The 24,289-nt window shown below is 33.9% G+C and overlaps 1 protein-coding gene across 1 annotated transcript in view; it reads left to right on the forward strand.

Moving 5' to 3' along the window:
* The first annotated feature begins 1,073 nt into the window (after positions 1-1,073).
* Positions 1,074-24,289, forward strand: part of LOC129222936 (homeobox protein six1-like) — a 56,947-nt gene continuing 33,731 nt past the window's right edge. The window contains exon 1 of the mRNA XM_054857497.1: positions 1,074-1,765. Coding sequence (XP_054713472.1) covers positions 1,089-1,765 — 677 coding nt within the window. The 5' untranslated portion in view covers positions 1,074-1,088. The remainder of the gene's footprint in view (positions 1,766-24,289) is intronic.

Raw genomic sequence — 24,289 nt, forward strand, 5'->3', positions numbered from 1 at the left:
CCTGACGCGCTGCTGGTAAACGATAACATCAATTTGAATCAGCTGCGAGTGGGACTTCAACTTTTGTGACTCGGGCGCAGAGGCAGTCAGTGGGCTGCCGAACGAAGTTTTCCTTGCACGTTGGAAGCTGCGTCAAGCAATTTTTGAGCCGATTTCAGAACTCGTCCATCGTGTCTCGCCAAGCGACGAGAAGCAGAGAGTAGATTTTTCTTCGACCTTGCAAGTCAAAGCGAATGGACTTTTTGACTGATTGATTGTTATTATTGACTGTGTGTGGTAAGCCGTCATCATTATGTGAGGCCTTGTAAGGTAAAAGAGCATGCCGGACTTCTTTGGCGAGAAAAATGTCGTAAATGTTTCCTGATTCATTGAAGACATTCTGGAAAAATGAGTTGTGTAGTTTGGAAACAGTTGAAAAAAGATTTTAACATGCAGTTCTTACTTATTCAATTTAGTTCTTCAGATTTTTAAGTAGTTTGTTATTGATGAAAGTAACACGCCTATTCTCAAGTGCTACATAATTGGGGAGCGAATTTTACTTACATTTTCATTGTGCAATATTTTTACTCATTATTTCCTCGATATAGTGCTCGAAAGAATTTTCAACTACGACTCATGTGACTGTCTAAATGTTTCCAAAATTGACATCCATTAAAACATTTTTCCTGAAGAAGAAAATTTGAAACTCACTGATTTAAGATGCCAATATGACGATAATCGTATTAATAAGAGATCATTTGCTGTAAGCTCTTGTTTATAAACTAAAATAGTTTGAATTTGAGCATTGATTCGGCGAATGCTACATAAGAATTTGTGCTATTGTAGACTTTTGTCTGAAAGAACTGCCAATATGATGCTAATCGATAGAATAGGACAGATCGTTTGGAAAGTGTTATAATCAAGCTCAGCTTTTCTTCACCAAACTGGCTTCCCGTTTCTTTTTGCGACCAGTCTGTGCTTTGCCGGATCGGGACTGGAACGGGGTGAATTACTGTCACCATCACCACTCTTCCCTGACCCCTGGCGGAGGGGTGACCGCGCCGGGGGTGGTGGACGCCTGTGGGGGCGAGAACAAGCCCTCTGACCTGATGATCGTCAGCCACATGGCCGATTCAGCGGCGGCTTTAGCGGCTGCGTCCCAACTGCCTTCCATGCTTCCGGTTCCGACGTCCTGCACCGGAGCCGTCAATCCGGCAGTCAGTCCCAGCCCCATGCTGCCGTCCTTCGGCTTCACACAAGAACAGGTGGCATGTGTCTGTGAGGTCCTGCAGCAGTCCGGCCACATCGAAAGGCTAGGAAGGTTCTTATGGTCACTTCCAGCCTGCGAACATCTCCAGAAGAACGAGAGTGTCTTGAAGGCAAAATCCTTGGTGGCATTCCACCGCGGCAATTTCAAGGAACTATATCGAATCCTCGAGAGTCATAACTTTTCCCCGGCTTCACATCCGAAACTGCAGGCTCTCTGGCTGAAGGCACATTACATCGAGGCAGAGAGGTTGAGAGGCAGGCCTCTAGGGGCTGTTGGCAAATATAGGATCAGAAGAAAGTTCCCTTTGCCGAGAACGATATGGGATGGGGAAGAGACTAGTTATTGCTTTAAAGAAAAATCAAGGAACATTTTAAGGGAGTGGTACGCCCACAACCCATATCCATCACCCCGCGAAAAAAGAGAACTGGCTGAAGGTACAGGACTCACGACAACACAAGTTAGCAATTGGTTCAAGAACCGGAGGCAGAGAGACCGCGCAGCAGAAGCCAAAGACAGGTAAGGAAAATTTATTGTTAAACAATGAAATGCCCCTAACTTGACAACAACTTTTTAAATTGACAACTATCCCAAAGTTTTAATGAAAGTGATGATCGTCCACCATCATAAAACAGATGGTGAAAGTTTAAAAATACGAAGAGATAAAATACTACTAATAAAATAATCTCTACTTAAGATTAGAATGCAACTTTTTGAAAAATCTGCTGTACCACAGGTTCTCAGTGGGAAGCACTATTCCAAAAATTTAGTGAGCAGACATTTCTATAAATTCAACTAGGTTCATTTTATCATTAATTCAAATTTTATCATGTTGTTGTTGTCGTGTGCCAGCTAGGCTGGCAATGTGGGGTGCGCAGCTTCACTTTTCCTACTGTACCGTAATTTGGTGTTAAGTCCGACTTCTATACAGTACACACATGCCATAAGGACCCGTTTATAGGGTAGGGCACATTCACAGCATAGTAACACAGTCACACAAAGGAAGGACAGGAGAGAGAAAGTACATCCATAACCGAGCTGGGATTCGAACCCACGACCTCCCCATCGCTGTCAGACTTCTCCGACTACGTGGTTTTCCCTGTTATTTGAAAAAATAAATAAACGGACGGTATTATGACAGTGATGTTAACACTGATTTTGTGAAGTAATTTCGCACATATTGTTTTAAAAATTATAATAAATGGTTTTAAAAAATCCCAGTTTCATAAACATTAGAACTTTTATTCTTTAACTCTTAATAGCAATTTTTGCAAGTGTATGTCTACCTATGTTATTTTGGCATTTTTTAAAAAATGATTTCCGACTTTTTTTTTTTGGTTTATGTTTTGCGTTTGTAAATGAATTTCATTAATGTTTTCGCGATCAAATGTTTGTGAAGACGAAAATCGAAATGTATTTTCTCCTCGACTTTAAAACTTAAAATTTTAATAACTGTTCAAAAATAGCAACTATTGAATGAAAGTACATTCCTTGAGAAGGTGTAATATGCATTATCATGTTGCCTTTAAAATATTTACACTTCACTGTATTTATACTTCTGCTTTTTAAATTAAATTTGATATTAACTTGACATTAAAACATTGATTAAAGGAATTAAATAAATGATTTTATTTTTAAAATTTAACCTTGATGGCAATTATTTTAGTAAGAAAAGTGTTTGTTACTAACTGACATGAATTTTTTCCCCCAAAACTGTAACCAAATCATGCAAATGCTTATCATGCTAATTTTCTGCCAAATCATGCTAATACTTAGGAAGCGGCAAAGATTGACTAAATGTTCCTTCCATATTATTTTCGCACGAAAGAAACTTATCAACATTCAACTGTGTAGTTTTTATATGGATTTGTGGTCCTTGAAATAATAAGTAACACGACAATACATCTATCTATCAATATGGGTACCAAGTATTTTTCTGTTCTTAAAGTAGCTATTTTAAACTATATGAGTTTTGGATACGGACACTTGTCTCTTGGGCATTTTTTGAAATATCATGCATTTTTTTATTTTATTACGACATACTTTTCAGAGATGCATGTTTCATGATTGTTATCAATAGTTACATGTGGGCCCATACTTAATTTGTTTTCAGTGTGAACCATTCTAACGATTAATACATGACCATTAAGAAAATGTATAGCATGTGTTTTGATACGGAATAAATACGCTTATTTAGAATACATGTACCAAATCATGAATAGGTGTCTTGTTATGCTCGAAGTTACTATTATTACTTACTATTATTTCCAAATCATCTTCCCATGAAAAGTGCTGAATTAATTGCCGTAAATTACTGTAAACAATACTTCTTTGTATAACAATGCCAAATCAAGCATAAATATTTTTAACAGCACGTTCGCTAAAGCAGCACATAAAGTTTTTTTTTTTTTAAGTTTCTCTGGGATGTTTGGCAGCAGTTTTAACAAGCCTGTTCTATTCTCGCTTAGCAATTTTCAAGAAGCTATGCACTTAGCAGCTACAAATTCAGTTGTATTATGTCTATTTTCTAAAGCTGTAACTTAAATATTTTATACTTATAAGCTAATATCTTCTACCAGTGGTCTAGTTTTTATTTCCTTTGCTCATGTGATAAGAGCTCACTGTTTTTGGTTTTAGAAACATGAACTTAGTTTTCAACTTTTTAACATAAAAAAGATGTTTATTTTATGTTTCCATTACAGTTCGTTTCTAATCGCGTTTTACAGTTGAAAACCTTTAAAATTACAAGCTCTCACTAAGATAAACAAATATTTTTTTTAACAAAAACTTTGCTAAACAGTTCTAATATTTAATAGATACTTAGTTGAAGAAAGAAAGTTGTTTTTAAAGAAAACTTACGAGCAGAAAATTATCTTGGATATTAAGTTGAATGATAGCTTAATTTCAATTCTTGTGTAATACTTTTAAAGTAATGTACTTTTTAAATTTTTAATAGCCACCTTAATAGCAACCTTTATGTTATTTTTGGGCATTCTGTAGCAAAAGTTGTTCTGTTTAGTATGAATAATAGAGGTTTCGTTTTCTTGATGCAATAAATATTTTGGAACGAAAACTTCATACTGGTTTTAAGACCTTAAAAAATGTCAAATTTTCTTTTTTTTTCTTTTTTTTTTCTTGCAGTCAGTAAACTTTAAAGCAATATTAGACCATTTTTTAAAGAACTAATGAACAAATTGTTAAGCTAAATATTGCTTACACTTTCTTTTGTTCTCAATTGCATCTCAAACGCTTTTAAATATTTTGCATAGATCAGAAAGCGATTCGCATTGATGAGGCATAATATTTTTCTGAGCATTGAGAGAATACATTTTTTTTCCAACATTAGTTTTTATATGTAAACTAGAAAATCGCCCGTCAAGGTATGATGGGAGAAAATAGCTCCAACATTTGAACGAAGAAATTTCCTATTTGGTGATATTTTGATAGTTGAAATTTTAACCATAACTCCAGTGGATTGACTCTAAACTCCAGTAGATAGCATTCATTGTTGACTATTTTTACTGTTCTCCTAAAATGAGTCTTACCAGTAAAACAGTTAAGTTGCCGGATCCAATTCAGCCTTGTCAAAATAAAGCATTTCCCTGCATGTCAAATATTATCAAAAAATATTATCAAATCATCATGCTGGGGCGGGAGTTTCATTGTTGATGACATCAGGAGCGTTACTCGATCATTGGCTATTATATATATGAAGCTGAGGATGTTTTGTTAATAAAACATCCTCAGCCGCTAGCATAATTGATAGCAAAAAGAATCACGCAATAATTTCGACTTTAATTTGAAGAAATTTAAAGTGAAAAGCAGAATATTTTGCAAAAAGATTACACTTATTTCGAGACACTGAACAATCATTAACTTAATTCTTATTTGGAGACTTGGCTAACGATGAACTACAGTAAACTCCTCCCAATTATCCGCGAGTGGATTATTCGAGGGGCGCATTATCCACGAGTCAATTAACAATCAGGAACATGTATTTTCGAAGTGAATGGCAAATACCGATGGCTGTTTTTTTGTCGAAAAATTTTTAATTTAAACTCAGTAGTTTTTGTTTTATTTATTTTTATTTATTAATTTATTTATTGTGCTTTCTTCATCATATAAACTTGTTCTTTATTAATGCTAATTTCTGTTGAGCAAAAATACAAAACATTTTTACTGTACTGTACATATTTTCACTGTTTGAAGTGCTATGCATCAATACAGCTAAGCTTTAGAGGAAGGACAATTTTTACCTTATTTGTTCCTCATTTTAGCCTTTTGCTGTTTATCCGCGATTTTTATTATCCGCGGCACTTGTGCCACCCAATTCTGCGGATAATCGAGAGTTTACTGTATTAGCTATTTATTACGGATCGACAAAAAGAAATACCAAAATTTTGTAACAGAAATTAAAACAAAATCAAATATGCAATTTACAGCATTATTTTTTGATATATTTTTGCACTGCTTTTGTCACTACATGTCAGCTTGTAATATGTATACGCTGGTCTTACATACATTAGTTTGAGAAACGCTCCTGTAGTTATTCTTTTGAAACACTTCAAAATTTTGTTGTTCTGATATACCTGTGTTACCAGGAAACCACGTGAATGAGACGTTTTAAAATTCAGCATATTTAATCGCAATTTTCAAAAGTTAAAAGCTCCAAAAAACGGAAACCATATGCAATTACCGTCATGATTTAACTAACAAGATAACCAGCTGTGATCTTCAAGAGGTGTGGCGCACCGTATAACCCCTAAACTCGAAACGCTTGTGTTTACTCATTAGCTTCACCCTTCTCACCACAGTCAATTATTCTTCCAACCCCAAAAGCTCCCCTCATTCAAGTTTACAATCCCCGAAGACCTCCCTCATTCAGGGGGGTATGTCTCGCTTTTAATTTGACTCGGTAATTTCTCGCAAGTTCCTTATTTATGATTTATTGTCTATGGTCAATGAATTAGACTTGACTTAAGCGTTCAGTAGTATTTTACGATGTTATATTCAAGTTTTCGGCTTAAACACGTTTGCTGGGGTTAACTTCTTATTTCTGTCTTGTTCTTAGTTCTGTTCTACGAATTTTTTCAATAACATAGTAACGCTTTTTTTAAAGAATTTGTAATTGTTTGTTTCAGCAAACTCAAGTGAAGTGAACAATAATTTCTTGTTTTGGGGCAAAATAAGATATTAATATATATATATATATATTTTTTTTTTCTAATTTCACTAAAGTTATTTTCATTTGCTCTAAAATCTGTTTTTTCAACGCGAGATTAAAGATGTAGATAAAACTCATTTATTTCGTTTAAGCTCAGCACCTTGATGATCATATTAACTTCCTTAACGTGTTAAGAAACTCGAAGTAATTTGACTTTCTTAGCATGGAGAACGTTTGAGTTCACGCCTAAAGTTCAAAGTTTTACAGTTAATGCAAAAAGACCGTTAAGAAGGTTTCCATTTAAGGTGTTTTTCTAGCTTATGCTATTTACGGCAGTTTATTTGTGCTTTTATATTACTAAATTTCATGTCAAAAATAAATTATGTAATATAAATAAATCAGCAGAACTTTAAATGAATGAAATTAATAAATAACTTTAAGAAATCACAATGCTTTTATGTACTAACCAAAGGTTCTTAGAAATCATTCTGAAACAAATTTTAATTTATAAAGTTTCTCTCCTGATAGCCTTCTTTGAGTTTTTCCTTCCGTAATTCAAGAAAACAAGATACAATATTATTTACATACGGGAAACATACATACACATAATAATAATTATACTAATAATAATAACAACAACCATAATAATATTGATGATGATAATGCTAATAGTAACGGTAGTAAAAATAATAATAACAGTAACAATAGTAGTACTAATGATAATAACGACGATAATAATGATAATGATAATGATTATATTATAATAATAATAATTGTAATAACAGTATAATATTAATGGTAATGATAACAACAATAGTAATAATAATAAAGCTGAAATATTAATATTGTGCTTGGAATTCAACGTCTTTTACTGAAACCTCTGTGTTGACTCTCCTGACCTTCACGTTTTTCTACATTTGTATTGCAATATGCTTCCGAACATTTGAATACGATTTATAATTCGGGAATAGAAATACGCATATCGTATGATTTTATGTTAACATTCCACAAAACTTTATTCATTACAATACTTGATGAAACTAAAGTATTGCGTTTTAAATTAATTATTTGTGTAATAAGAACGAGTAAAAATACTTCCCTGCTGAAGAATGCCCCCCCCCCCCAAAAAAAACGAACCTATTGTTGTCGGTACAAAAAATTTCTGAGACTGCTAGAGTATCAATAAAAAGTGCATCAATTTAACCAGGAATAAGGTACCTAACAGGGCATAGAGGTTACAAATTAATCCATAAGCGAAGAAGAGAAGTAGTATTTCCAGTATTAACTTTCAAAATAATTAATGAATTGAAAAGATTATTGAAATAGTTTACATTTTATTCATTAAGTGTTTGAACACAGTGCGGACAGATACTATTATCGACGGTTTTGGGAGGGAGGGGGGTCATGACCCCATGACCCTCCCCTTGTATCCGCCACTGGTCTTACTTTCATATATGTCAGTACTGTTGTTGTTCCAACTGTACCGTAATTTGGTGTGGAGTCCGACTTCCACAGTACATACATGCCATAAAGATCCGTTTTATAGGGCAGGCAACCATGCACATCACAAAAGCACATTCACAGAATGGAAAAATAAGAACGGTAGAGAGAAACACATTAATGCCCGAGCCGGGATTTTAAAGTAATTTTTAAAATGAATTAATGTACTTTCCAAAACGAATAAAAACAATAAAATATTAATTTAATGAAATAGTTTTCATTGTTGAAAAAAATTCGTCTGCGCATATCTTTATGTAAAAACATAAAGGACTCCGAATTTCTCCGCCAAACACTTAATACATAAATTAAAACTTTAGAGTGAAAATGAAAACAAATCATATTAATAATAATTATTTCACAGTAAAAAGGAGTCGGATTAATTTTGAGATAAAGAAGCCGGAGTCAGAGTCGAAGACTTTAAATTTCCAAGAGTTGGAGTCAGTCATTTCCCCTCCGTGTCTAAATTTTTTCCAAAGCTACGGAGTCAGAGCTGGAGTCGCGGAGTCTTAGTTCAACTAATATTTGGAGTCGACTGCTCTAAAATTTTAGTGGTCGGAGCTGGGAGTTGATCATCAAGAGTTATTTCCAACAAAGTTTGTTTGAATTAAATCCACCTTTAAATTCTGGATGTATATTGACTTTTAGTTTCGCCGTAGGCGCTAATGTTAAGGGATTTGAACTGTTCAAAATTGAACGAAAAATCGTTTCAATCAAAAATGAACTATGGGAATGTGGTGTCCTCGTCGAGTTCTTTCGAACAGAAAAACTTTTTTTTTCGATTCGGACTATTCACTAAAGGGGGTGGGGGAGGTGGGCAGGTCAATAGGCATTTCCCCCCATCTCAATAACCTACTTTCCTTCTCCCACTTTTTAATTTTTCGATATTTATTTGATTATTTTGTTTATTCTTGACTTTTTTTCGTTTTTCGCGATATTTTTAATATGCATTGAGCTTTCATTCATGCTTTTTTTTTCTTCCTCTGACTTTTAATGGGAAAGTATTGATAAAAAAAGTGTGAGGCAGTTCATGACGGTTGAATTCCTATACTAACGGTACAATATACAGTAAGGCGTATATCCCTCCTCAGATCCTTCCTATTGAGAAGGAGCAGCTACTTTTGTCTTGTTCTAGGACAGTCGTGGTGTGTCTTTGATTGCCTCTGATCTCTAGAGTAGCATCTTTTATGATATTGGTCTTTTTTAAATAAACGAAAAATAATATTCCTGGAGTGTTCTTTAGACATTCCTAACCAAAATTAAGAACCAACTAAAAAAGTTTGAAAATTCAATTCTGCTTTTTTTCAGCCAGCTCATTACGTGGAAATGCTTGGGAATTTCACTCAGAAAAGCATAACATATGTCCTTTATTTTTCCCCAAGATACATCGAAATAATAAAACGAGAAAAGAACATTTTCATTTTCATCTGTAAATCTTTTTGGCTAGGTAACGATTTTATCGCAACCGAAAGAGTATCTTGTGGTCTAATGACAAATAACAGAATTCAAAAACAATAGGACAAATGTCCAACACTAGTGTTTCAGAAATTGCTTTGAAAACCGATAAGATATAGTGATTGTTGTCACCTTTACCAAGATGTCCAAAATAAGGTTCTTTTTGTTTAACTTTGCATTGGGGCACTGAATTTACTTTTAAAAGTCTGTGAAACGTGCGTCATGTTGCAATTCCTGTATCCAACAGCTGCTGCACGGATATCAATTGCAATGTGAAATAGAATGGATAAACTTAACAACTATAGCATCCATCATTCTTAACTGTTGCGGCAGTTTCTCGAAGAAGACAGTAACTTACATGTTACCCACTAACGCATATACCCATTCCTTGAAGGTGACGACTTCACCATGTAACAGGTACAAATATGAATGATAATAAACTAGGATTTTGCAATGTGGCTGAAAAGAAAGAACTCAGGTGGGTATAGCTCCTAACGCTCCTTCGCCCCTTTTTGAAAGGACTTAATTTGCATAAGAGCTGACAGAAATTTCACTTCTGAGCTTATTTTAGTGATTCGCATGAATATTTTACATCTTGGACATAAATCCAGACCATTTAGTAATGGAATATTCTGTAGAACATAGGGCATCAATACTTTTTTACGCAAGAAATTGATCCCTGATTTTTTTAGGACAACTGTTCATTTCTTTTGAGTATGTACAAGGTATTACATGGTGCAAGAGACGAAGATTTCGTTCTTAAGTAATGCATCACATTAATTCAATTCTTATACATTTTTGAAGGTATGCCCAGAGCCTGCCTATTGTTGCTTAAGAACCAAAGGCAAATATTTCCCATAGGGCTCGAAGCACTGTTCGAAAGTTTGGAATCTTTTTAATATATATGCCATTTACTTTTGTAAAACTTCGTCAGTTGGTAACATGAGTCACGTGGAATTGCCCTTATGAATTACGTTACAGAATTTAAGCAACTGAACAAATTTCCCGAAAGTTATATCAGTTCAATGTCAACAGTAAGGAAAAAAGATGGTATTGCTTCTCTGCATATAAGTGGAGAAAAGGGCTTATTGAACTGTGCTTTTAAAAAGTTGATTTTTTTCGTATTGTTTCTTGAAAGTTGGTGAAGGAAACATTTATTATATACTACGCCTTTAAAATGTTGAATTTGTCAGTATTGTTTCTTAAAAGTTAATTTGTGGAGAAAAAGTCTTACCAAACTTTTCTACAAAAACTTGAATTTTCATGTATTGTTTCTTTAGAGATAGTAGGTGGAAAATAGATTTATTGGACTGTGTCCTTAAAAAAGTTGAATTGTCTGGTATTGTTTATTGGACGTGGAGACTGACTTATTAAACAGTGTTCTTAAATATTTAATTTTAACATATTGTTTCTTAAAAGTTAGTAAGTGGAGAAAAGATCCTTTCAGACTGTAACCTTAAAAAGTTGTATTTTCCCTTATTGTTAGTTAACAATTAGCAAGTGGAGCTAGTGAATTATAAAACTGAGTCTTAAAAAAATCAATTTTCCTGTTATGTTTCTTAAACATTAATAAGTGGAGAAAAGGTCTAATTAAACTGTGTCCTTAACAATTGAATTATCACTTATTGCTTCTTAATAGCAAGTGGAGGAAATTTTTATTAAACTGTGTCCTTAAAACATTGAATTTTTAAATATTGTTTCTTAAAAATTAGTAAGTGGAAAAAAAAGTTTTTTTTTTTTAATTGTGTCCTTAAAAAAATGGAATTTTCTTGTATTTTTTCTTAAAAATTAGTAATTGGAGAAAAAGTCTTTTTTGAATTGTGTCCCCCCAAAAAAAGTGAGTTTTCAAGTATTGTTTCTTAAAAACTTTAAGTGGAGAAAGAAATCTTTGTGAATTGTGTCTCTAAAAATTGAATTTTCGTGTATTGTTTCTTAAAAGTAAATAAGTGCAGAAAAAGTCTTTTTGAATTGTGTATCTAAAAAATTGAATTTTCAAGTAATGTTTCTTAAAAATTAGTAAGTGGAGAAAATCTTGTGCCCCTAAAAAATGGAATTTACAAATTGCTTCTTAAAAACTAGTTAGTGGAGAACGAGTCTTTTAAAACTGTGTCACTAAAAAAAATGAATTTTCATGTATTGTTTCTTAAAATTTAGCAAGTGGGAAAAAATCTTTTTGACCTGCGTCCCTAAATAATTGAATTTTCAAGTAGTGTTTCTTAAAAAATAAATGGGGGAAAATGCCTTTTTAATGGGGTCCGTATAGTTGAATTTTCAAGCATTGTTTCTCAAAAGTTAGTAAGTGGAGAAAAAGTCATATTAAAGAGTTCACGCTCTCCGCTTTCCGAGATCATCGTCCCAGATGCGGAAGCCAACTCTATTCTAGCTAACCAAGATAGCAGACCCCAGAATTTATTAAGGCGAAAGAATATTACCATTAAATAAAAGAAACCGCTTCACAGAACATTACCTGTGGCAGATAAGTAGGGAAGCCTGACAGTCCGGGGTTCTCTTTTCGGCTGAGTAATTATTCTTATGCAGGGGGAGGAAAAGATACCTCTCCGAAAATAGAATCTTCCAGAAATTAGCCGTCGTCTCTACTAGATGCTTAAGTAATGTCTTGGAAGCATTAGGTGCGACTCTGGCAATGAGTTTCGAAGAGGATACGAAACTAGATATGAGCAACGTATGTGGGATGTGTAGCAGGGGGGGGGGACGGAGAGAACATTTAAATGCTATGCAGATAGTTGTGGAATCTGAAGCATATGGCTTGGCGTAAGTTCAGATTAAGTTATGTTTATGATGTCTTCGAAATGAAGGTTTCAAATTCGAAAGTATATTCCTGGTGCTGACTACAATGTAATGCATCATCACTGGGAATGAAAGAAAGAAAAGAAAAACTGACAGGGTATATATAGGAAATAGGAAGTAGTATGAAGGAAGAGTAACCTAGTTAGTGACGAAAACAATGCTTCATTATTTTTTTGCAGAGGATTCTTTCAGGATATAAAAGGAATTTAATTTCTGCTCGCACTTTTCGACAAAATAGGGATCTCAAATTTAACAAGTTTTATCAAGATACGTCTTAAAACAACACCAGTTTTGAGTTGCAAAAGTTTTTTCTTTTCTTTCTATCTATCCTTACATTGTTGCGATAAATTTGAATGAATGAAGGTACTCCAAAGCATTTATTTACCAAATACCCAAAATATAGATGTAAATCTAATCACTAATTTGCTCATTGGTACAAAAAATGGAGCGATCTTTTAAAATTTTCGTCTCCTTTCCTCACTCGTAAGAAATAACAGCCCAAACTCAGTTTTCAAATTCTCAATTGTATCCCATTGTGGGTAATTGACATTGATTTCTCTTTTACGGTCAATCATAGGGACTAAAATATGGTTAAGATTTTGAGACAAACGGGGGATAAACACGGTTTTGCCTCTATTCCAAACCGGACAGAACCAGTGTTGATCCAATAACTAATTAGTGTATCAACGTAAAAAAACATATCTTTTAATGTTTTCACCTCTTCTTTTTCACACGCGTTAAAAAGCGTTTCCTCAGAGCAGTTCCCAAATGCTCAATTACACCCCTTCGTGGGAAATTAGCATCGACTTGCAGTCGCTTACAGTCAACTAACGAACACAAACATGGTCAAGTTTTGAGACAAATTTGACTGATGGATAAACGTGGTATATGAAATATCCCAAAACGTTCATTTGCCGAATAGAACCAGAATACAGGCAGGAGTTAACCTTATCACTAATTTGTGTATAAGCATAAAAAACGGAGAGTTATTTTAATGTTTTCGAATCTACTTTTCCCCCACGCGTTAAAAAAAATAAAAATAAATAAATAAATAAAAAAAGGAAAGAAAAAAAAAGAAAAAAAAAGAAAGAAACGTTCCTGAGAGCAATTTCCAAATGCTCAATTGCATCCCATCGTCGGGAATTACCATCAATTGCTCACTTATATTCTATCGGGATATAAATACGGGGAAGTTTTTGAGACAAATTTGAATATATAAGCATGCTGTTGACAATATTACAAGGCACTAGAAAATCGCCCGTCAAGGTATTACGGGCGAAAATTGCTTCTGCATTTGAACGAAGTAATTTCTTGTTTGATGATATTTTGATAGTTTAAAATTTAACTCTTAACTCCAGTGAATTGACCCTAAACTGAGTAGATAGCGCTCATTGTTGACCACTTTTTCGTTTCTTTATTCCCCTGAAATGAAACTGTCTTACCAGTAAAACAGTTAAATTACCGGATCCAGTTCAACCTTGTCACCATAAAGCCTTTCCCTGCATGTTAAACTTTACCAAAACATATTAAGAAATTATCATGTCGTTGCATGAGTTTCATTGCTGATGACATCAGGAGCGTTACTCAATCATTGACTATTATATAATATGAGGATTTGTTCACCGTATGGAACCGTGAATTAAATCGATAATTTGTGAATCAATCAGCAGAAAAAATGGAGAGATCTTTTACTGTTTTTGCATCTCGTTTTCCCCACGCGTTAAAATAAAAAAAACTACCAAAGAGCTATTGCCAAATGCTCAATTGCATCCCATCGCAGGTAATTGCCATCGATTGCTTTCTTACGGTCAACCATCGAGACACAAACATGGCCGCTGCTGAGACGGAAGCTGAAAATTAGGATACTCATTGTGGTTGGCTATTTAAACAATGGGTTTCGGACCGGTCTCTTGGAGTACTGATTACTTTCTCATGGGCTGTCAACGTAAATTGCTGAAGGATCCTTTTTTATTCATTCACGCACTGTTAATGTGTCCAGGAAACAGTAGGTGGGCGGTCTTTTATCTGTCAGTCAAGGATGCTTCGCCAATAAAATTGTGCTTCGAAATCCCGTGTGATTATTTTGAAGCTCTTTCCAGTTGGATTGTTGTGGCGTTTGCGGGTTTTAATGTAAGTCGTGACTTCTTACAAATTCCAGTTAAGTCATAAATATCGACAGACGATAGTAAAGTAAATAATTTTGGCGTCAGTAAATAAAGCGATATGTTTGACATATTTTATGTATTAGAGGTTCAGAGCTGGGAAATGGTATGATGTTCACCATTTTGATAAACATTTAAAAAAAAAATTACTTTTGTTTTTTATGCCAGATTCTAATAAACTGAATAAAAGGGCACATTTTTGAGGAACGAAAGGAAAACTACCCAACTGCCACTACAACATAATTTCCTGTATGCTACATTGTTGATAAATGGTTAAGCATCACGATGAGCTAATGTTTTTTCTTTTTTTTTCAATTTAAACACGAGTTTTGTCGCAAACACAAGAAAAATTTAAATTGTAATTCGTAAATCCATTATGATTTTTATGAGATTTCACATCGTACCACTTATAGTTATTACAAGTGCACATGCAGCACAACATTTTCAATAAGACATTATCCAAAAACTTGGCTTCCGATCGTTGACATGTCATTTGTGACTATTACTTTGACATTCCAGTCCAAATTTTTGGCGTAGGAAGTCTTCACTCACTTCTCCACCAAGAACTGATTTGACGGGAAAGTAAAACATAAACTGAACTGACTACGGAACCACACGGATAGTGTAATAATGAAAAACGTTTAAATAGGTAGCAATCGAAAGAGTATATTGCGACACATTTTCGGCGCAAACACTACTTGCCTTTTTCTGCCCATTATCGAGGTATAATGTTTTAAAGTCTGCGAAATTTTACGAAAACGCCAAATTTCAAGACTTTGTAAGAAATTGATCATACAATCTCACCGCCTGCATCGCCGTATGAAAGATGTCTTCCATTACTCACTGAAACTCGCTAAATTTGGCGACTTTTTAAAAAAATGTTGGCAGGTTTTAAGGCATATTTTGATAACAGGGACCCAAGAGCACATAATTTGTGCGTCCAACAATGCTCCTTCTATTGCTACAATTTTAATTTTTTTTCCTTTTTACACTATCTTGTGGTTCCCTGTAAGACTACATTTCAACAGTGGCTCACACAAAGGGAACGTTCAGGGGGTTCGGACCCTTCTCATTGCCTTTGATTTATTTTTTGATTGACTATAAACCTATTCATGTTGTACGTAAAATAATTCCAAGCAAAACAATATGTTCAAGAAGTAACAATAAATTTAGATTTAATGAACGAAAAAATAAAATTTATTTTCTCTCTTTCTTCCCAGCAAAATCGAACTATATGGAGCATAAAGCGTTTTTTATGATGATTTTGCTTCGCTGTTTTTATTTTCAACAATGAGAAAAGTAAATACATTCATTCTTCCGCTTTCTGGTATTTTTATTAAGTATTTGTCATTAATAAACTTATTTTATTAACTAATGCTAAGTAATAATTTAATAATTTTGTTGAATGTTTTTTACTCCCGACAATCGATAAAATAAAAAAAAGTGTTTGGATGCGTGTTTGAGTATGATATGAGAATGGTGGACCTTCGATCCTGTACCTAACCCCCACCTTCCCCGCCCCCTTTGGAAAATTCCTCTGTGCACCACTGCATTTCAACAACTGTTAGATCTGCTTTAGCCTTGCAATTTCAGCAAAACATTCACAAGCCCTATGAGCTAGCTGTACATAAGAATTAGTGAATAGCCGTTTTGTATTCACCAGAGGCGCAGCCAGAAAATTTTACTATGAGGGGTTTTCAAAATCGAAAATTGTTGCTTTCTTTCCTATTCATTTACAATGCGTAGTTATTCAAAGAATTTCTACGTATTAGTAATTATTCATTCAAAGTAACTGCTTGAAAACAATTAATAATTCGTATTGATATCACTATGAAACGCAGAAAGTGGAAAAAAGCACAGAATATTTATTATTACCCTGTAGAGCTTTATTGACACCATTTTAGCTATCTTATACCGGGGGGGACGTGAGTTGCTCATAATGAAATACTTTTATATTTAAAAATTGAAAAGTAATTTCTGATTGCTTCCCGATCATTAAAAGCAATAAGATATTTTGTTGAAACCTATTCCGCTTGGAAAAGCTCAAATACTCTGCTTTTTTTCCCTTGATTTTAACAGAGGAAATGAATGTGCTTGTGTTCTGGGAGGGGTTTTAACCCCAAAGCCCCTCCAGTGGCTGCGCCACTGGTATTCACAGCTGTTTTGAGGAGTAACAAATACGAGACTTATTTATGAAATTGCACTTTTTTTCCCCACAGTGTATAAAATTAAAACAAGTCGTGGGGGAATAAAAGACTAAATAATTACAATTCAGTTCTTTTTATATTGCTTCGAAGAAAACTCAACAAATGAATGTTTTTCCTGATTTTTGAAGATTGTGAAGACTTGATTTAAACGCCATTAAACTGCTCTAAGTTTCATTTTGTTAGAAGTATTTAAGTCGTCTTTCGAACAAAGATTTTCAGCAAAAGTGAGACATTCTATTCTGCGAAATTTATAGTTACCTTGTTGTATTAATGTCCTTAAAATGTATGATGATAATAACTATTTGAGTTTACCGAAAATTATATTCCTTTAAAGCTGGATGAAAGTCGCTTGTTAAGAGAGTTTACTTCTTTTTGTCAGTTATGTTTAATCAATTCGTAGAAAGTATAATATACCAAATCCTGAACCGTGTTTTCGAAATAGCCTTCGTTTAGGTATTCTTAGATTTCAAACGATATTTTCAATGTGCTAAAACTTTTTATATGATAAAAAATAAATTTTTTTTTCTAACTGATTCTAGAAACAAATTTCATTCCTTAAATCAAAATTACTTCTGTCTTTATTCCTAAGATATCTTAACTCAGAGTTAAAATCTTTCTTTCAGCGATTTAAGCATTTACGGATTTTAAAATGCAAAGATCACGAGTTCTTATCAGTGATCATTTGCTCAAACCGATTAAGCATTTAGTCACTGATTTCAAGAGATTTCTAATCAGTTAAAATACAGTAGTTTGAAGAAATGTAATTATGAAAAAGTGTCCTTTACACTTATACACTCAAGAATTAGTTGGGGAGGGGGGAGTGGGGGGGGGGTCAAAACAGTCTTTACATGTATATGAAAGGATTTTCAATATGTCTTGAAAACAAAGAACTAGGGAAAAGGGGGGGGCGTACTGCAACCCCTCCCCTCACTCATTTATGTACGTAGATATTAATCTAAGTAATTTGTTAGTGTTATGAAGCAAGAGTACGCTTTGACATTTCTTTAAAGCAAATGCTACTTTCAAAACCTATTTTGTCAAAAAATTCGTGCAAAACAGACTGAGTTAATTTCCCAGTACACGATTAATTTTTTGTTATTCAAACACAGTACTAAATTTTCAGTAAGTTACCGCCCTATAGCCGGAGCTAAGGCATAAGTACAGGAATTAACCCGCCAGCTCAGTCATTGCAGCCGCGGACTGCAGTTTCGTGTTTATTTAGCACCCATCAGCCCGGCGTAGGAAGTGACTGAGCTGGAGATGGAAAACCTATTACGGAAGCAAAAAGTGCCAAACAAGCTGGTAGCTAATATAGAATTAACACTGACCAGACGAGAGACCGAAGCAATGGTTCGGTTCAACTGGAAGATTGAAGGCAAGGCATAGTATTTTCCGTAAGTTACCGTCCTATGGCCAGAGCTAAGGCATAAATACATGAAATACATCGCCAGCTTATACATTCCAGCCGAGGACTGCAGTTTCGTGCTTATTAGCACTCATCAGCCCGGCATTGAAAGTGACTGAGCTAAGCCTCTTAGCTTCCTTAAGAGGTTTTCCACCTCCTGCTCAGTCACTTTCTATGCCGGGCTGATGAGTGCTAATAAGCATGAAACTGCAGTCCTCGGTTGGAATGACTAAGCTGGCGGTGTATTTCATGTACATTATTAAATGTATACACATACACTCTTCAGAATGTTAAAGGTTTTTTTTTTTTTTTTTTTTTCAGAAAAGAATAAAATCAGCTCAAAGTCGGTAGGAACTTTATGAATCAAAAATATTGCTCGTTCTAGCTAGGTTTTCCATTTGTATTCCTTTGCGTAAGTTAGCACCTCAGTTTCAGAGTAACAAAAAATGTTTCCAACTTGTTACTTCAGTACCAAGTGAGTTAAAGTCATTTAACTGACTTCCACCCTCCATTTTTTTTAAAGATTCAAATTGATTTAATTTTCAAAGTATTTAAAATGATATTGAGGAGATTTTTTTTAATTGAAATGGATTTTAATGGGCTTGTTTGTCCAGGGGAAATGTGCTGGTTTCGCTACCGGTACGCAAATCAATAATGTGAATTTCGAAAAAAGGAAAGATTTCCCATTGATTTGTTGACTGGTAATGTTTTTTTATCTTACCTGCACACAGCCTCAGAGCAGAATGACCTATATAAAAGAACTAGGTATGCTTTCCTCAAGTACCTTTAAAATCCGCAAAGTGGATCCTATGAATGCACAGAATACATTCTTAAGCATACAGGATTAGATCCAAACATAAAATATCCAAATTCTATTGGGCTGCTAGAACTCTTATTAATTGAACGCTTATATCATGTTAATAGATTAGTAAAAATATATCATGTTAATTTCTTTAGTGCATTTCTGTTCCTTGTTCCATTTGTTAAGTATTGATCTACAAGACCACTATGAATTCAATTTCGGTTAGCCACACACGTAACAACACATAAAAGAAAATCTAGTAGATAAATCAAGACCACACTTGCATTATTTGAAAAGCCAATGTTTCTTTATTTTTGTCTATGCCTTAGCTCCGAAGTGACGCAAGACTGATCTAGTGTTACAGAGCATTTTTTTTTTAATCAGAGGGTGACGAGACTGTTAAAAAGTAAAACAGAATGCTTGTGCATCGGAGTGCCCAAAACTCGCAGCAAACCACATGTCAAGTCAAGTAGATTGCTCCGATGAATTCTCCACCTTTTACTTTCCACTCAAAATCTCCCTTTGGTCTATTCCCTGAATAACACATTATAAAAGTAATGTTTTGTAAAGGAAGAAAGGGAAGGAAAAAAAACTTGGCTCAGTCTGAAGCTTGATCTGCTCGCTGATAAGCTTTCTCCAATGATGAATCTTCATCGTTTGCAAGACACTGAGAAGAAAGGTTTCAAGATTCGAAAGCAGATAGAAACTTCTGTGCAAAGCGTTGCCGTGGGGAGCTGGATGTTTAGTACCTTGTTGAGCGGTAGTAGATAAGGGGTTAGTAGCGACGAAAAGGAACGATTGAGAAGACCGATGGAGAATGTTTTCATGTTAACTCATAGGGAAGTATTGGAATTTCGGTCTTAAGGCCCTCACATATACTCGAAAAAGAGAACAAATACACAATATGTTTAGTGGTGCCACAACAAGGGGGCGGGGGAGGGGTCCACCCCGGATGTCAACCGTCCGGGGGGTGACACCGAAAGTCGAATTACAGGTTTTTGCAAAATATGAAGCTAAAATACTTTTAAGACTACAAATTTGAAAATTTTCCTGTGTGTAAACCCCCGGACCCCCCACTTTTATTTGTTTTTTTGCACATTAGCCCAGTTAAAATTTCGTTATAACACAAATGTAATTGTTTCTGAAAATTGCATAAATTTCATGTTTTTATGTTTGCATAGTTTTTTTTTCCTTGTGGGTTTGTAGGGGGGGGGGGGGTTGACGCCACAAATTACCGCCCAACGTGTCACTCATGCTAGGTACGCCAATGAGTTTTCTTTAACTTCCGTCATGTGGGTAACTTTGAGCCATGAGGGCTGATTTTGTACCACTTTATATTTTTTACTATCGACTCAAGAATAAATTCCAGAAGACCTGTTACTTGCTTCACTCTGCTGATTAGGTCATAGTATCAAAGTTCTTCTTTTAAATTTGCAAAATAAGTTAGTAACGCTGTATAATACGTCTCATTGTACAGGGCGTCTGAAAAATCCTTGGCACACTTTAAAAATGCATAGGAAACACAGTCTTACGAATGAGCGGTTTATGTCATAATACTTCACAGGTTCAAGAATTTTTTAATGACATCATAAAAAAAAATTGATCACTTTATCGCCGCACTAAGAAAAATAAACGTCATGTGAGTTGTTTAATCATAAGGGGTCTAAGGTCCCTTAACGTTCAAAATTTTCGACTTTCTGGAAAAAAATATATGTTATGCATAATTTAATTCTGAACAATTCGATACCTTATTTATTACCACACGCAAAAAGCTTTTCTAGTTATCGTAAAAATACGTAAACTTTCCCCATAGAGATTTATGTTTACAGCAGTTGTTTAAGCCTCTTTTTCTCAGGTGCCGATTTATCGTTTTACGTGCATGATACCTCAGACAGTTTCTTGAGTAGTCCATAAAACTTTTCATGCATGTTTGTCTGATTTATTTTTATGATCTGAACTTAAATTTTAATTAAAAATGAAAGAAAAAAAATGTTTTTTCACCCAAAATTTTGAAAAAGTTTTATATTAACTTATTAAATTTAAAAAAATAAATAAAAAATAAATAAATAAATAATTAAAAAATGTAATACATTTAGGTTCAGTTTATAAAAATAAACCAGACAAACATGAATTAAAAGTTTTACGGAAATATATAAGAAACTTTCTGAGATATCACACACGCAAAATGAGAAACCTGAGAAAACGCAATCTGAATAAAAGAGGCTTAAACAGCTGCTGTTAACATAAATCTATACATGGGGAAAGTAGACGCTTATTTTCGATAACTTGAAAAGTTTTTTTGCGTATGGTAACGTATTGCGTAATAATTGCGTATGGGCGAATAAATAAGGTATCAAATTGTTGAAAATTAAATTAGGCATAACGTATATTTTTTTCAGAAAGTCGAAAGTTTTAAAGGTTATGGGTCCTTAGACCCCTTACAGAAAGCACTACCTTACCTTACTAGAGTTCAATGTGTGCACCGTATGTTACTCGCAAACCACATCTAAAAGGAACCGAAATTCATTCCAGCAACTACGTCCACAAATGGTACACACATTGATTGAACTCTGGTAATTAAGGGTATTACTTTCTGTTTAATAAAATGATCATTATCCAGAAACATGTTTTACTATGCTCTTTTAAATGCTGTTTTTTTTTTTTTTTTTTTTTTTTTTCATTATTAAACCATCGCACGGTTTCCTGATTAGCATAAATAGTAACACGGAAAAATGGCGAACATTGGGGTGGTTTCCTTCAGTCAAAGTCAGTCAAAGGTACTACTTTTAGTCATTGAAATGGATAGAATGAGCAAAAAAAAAAATAATAATAATAATAATAACTTTGACCCAGAAAATACTTTCATTTTCCCAAATGTTTTTTTTTTTCAAATTAATTTTTTAAAATGTCCGATTTTTCAAACAAGGCGTGGTCTTGATGACGCCACAAATGATGCATTTTGCCGCATCTTTCTACTACGTTTCCACGTTATGATAATCAAGCAGCGAATTAAAATTGCGCTCTACGCTTGCTATCAACCATATCGTTGCCAATACACGTGAGTAAAGATGCGAATTAAATATTTTGGACCGTGAATGGCAACACTGAATGGCATTTCATCATTTGTGATGTCATCGGCGAAGCGTTAAACGATGAAAAGTAATTTTTTAAAAATATTAAACTTAAAGAAATTATTTTAAAAATGGTCAGATTCTATGTTTTTAAGCATGCTCTTTCAGAAAAATATACTTTTAAAATTTTGGAAACGACCCCTTATCCCCAATCTGAGAACAGGTATTCAACTGCGATTTTTTTTTTTAATAAGTTGTCACATGCACCTGGTGATATTGTAAATGTTTTACCTTGCTATTTTTCGGGCATATGATATGTGCAGTGAAAAACTAACTCCTTAAAATGGTCATATTTTTATCAAATTTGTAATGTTTTAATTTCCAATTTCAGTGTAATTATGCTTTTCAAGTTTTCTTAAAGTTTGGTAACGTTTCTTGGAAAACTGTCTGTTGCAAGCAAAAAACTGGCGAATAAATTGGTACTTTTTGAAAAAATGCTTCGATCTTTGAATTTAAAATGATACTTTTACGAAAATCTATAGAATAATTCTGCAAGAAAGCAAAACTAGTGCTTTCATTTACTGACCCTGTAATTAATGTCCGCTGTATGCCTATAAAATTATAACACAGTAGAACCTCTCAGTAAGGGATACTAAGGAGACTGAACTTTTTGGCTCTTAAACAAAGGTGTCCCTTGTTTGGAGGTAGATGAATTGATGCATGCCGTGTACTTAACTCAGTATAATATCACAATAAACGCAAACTAGTAACATATTTAAGATTAAATATTAGAAATGTTTTATACATGCTAAATAGTACAAATTAAAAAATATATATTATGTTAAAAATTAAAGTTTAATTAAAGATATTAAGTATATTAAAGTTACTAATTCTCAGAAATATTTTTGAAGCGATTTTTTTCTTGGATTTGTGCTACATGTCGTATAATTTACAACGCAATGTAATGTAAATAACAGTGTCATCACATTTCAAGTTTTCTATAAATAATTAGCTATGAGCGGTGTACTATTCGTCGAAGCTGAACCTATATGAATCAATTTCTGAGTTTGAAAAGTATGATTGTAAATTTCAGTAAGAGTTTTAAAATTTGCTGCTTTGATTTTAAGAAAGACTTCTACCAGTTAATTTTTAGACAAAATAATCTTTATTTCAGTAGTTTCAACTCGTATGCATTTGTTTTAAAACATAAATTACTGCAATTTTTCTCTGTGACTGTCCTTTAGATAGAGTGTCCCTTAATTAGAGGTAAATACATGGAGGTCCCGATTCAAAGAGTCTGGGACCAGAAACGAGCTGATGTGTGCATCACATGACTTCCTTTTACTCCAATTTAATGTCATGTCCTCATGATTAGAAATTTTAATGTGATTCAATTGTTTACTCTCTAAATATCACAAACAGTGGCCAAATTGAAACCAAATTTAAAATTAAAAAAAAGAAAAAAGTCGTCAAATTTGTCGCCAAGTTGGCGACAAAACTTGGCGACAAAAAGACTGGCGATATATCGCCAAGTGTCCGACAAATTACAACACCACTTGAGTTTACATCGAAATTAACGATGATTTCCCCCAAAAAAGGGGCAAAAGATCCCCTTAGGAACATCCGAATGCAACCAAAAGGGAAAGTGCACAACTAGGCCCTGCTAGGAATCTATGTACCAAATTTCAACTTTCTAGGACATACCGTTTTTGAGTTATGCGAGATACATACACACATACACACATATATACATACGGACGTCACGAGAAAATTCGTTGTAATTAACTCGGGGTCGTCAAAATGGATATTTCGGGTGTCTGTAGGTTCCTAGGCATATGTCCACGTGTGGTCAGGTCGAAAAAAAAAAAAAAACTCAATATTCATTCGGGGGTGAAAAAAAAAATGGAAATTAAGGCCGATTTTTGAGTGAAAATTTTTTCGCGAATACAATACTTCCTTTTTCGTAAAAGGAAGTAAAAAGGTCCCTTGAATAGAGGCGTCCCTTATTCTGATATGTCCCTTAAATGAAGAAATGAGGTAACTACTGTATAATCTATTAAATGTGATTCAACTTTTACGTTGTATAATTTTTTAATACTCCCCCCCCCCCGCATGTAACTCTTTAATTATTCATGAAAAAGTTTGCTAGTGAGAATTAAATGCATTTTTTAATTGAGAGATACAGTAATTATATTTTCCCCAAGCACTTTAAATGTCAAATTGGCACTAAAATCCTTTTCTTAGACTTTTTTTTTTATCATTAATTTTATTATTTAAAAACATTGTCTCAATGCATCATTAACAGAAAAATACAAAAAAGATTTTGTTTTCGTACTTTCGCAATCAAAATTTGACATTACAAAAAATGACCCATTAGAGTCATTAATTTCTAGGTGTTCGTTTTCAAACGATATGTTATAGATCAACCAGCGAACAAAGAATGAACATTCGGTAATTTTAAAGAAATAAGTT

The sequence above is a fragment of the Uloborus diversus genome, chromosome 5, assembly GCF_026930045.1.
Source record: "Uloborus diversus isolate 005 chromosome 5, Udiv.v.3.1, whole genome shotgun sequence".
NCBI lineage: Eukaryota > Metazoa > Arthropoda > Arachnida > Araneae > Uloboridae > Uloborus > Uloborus diversus.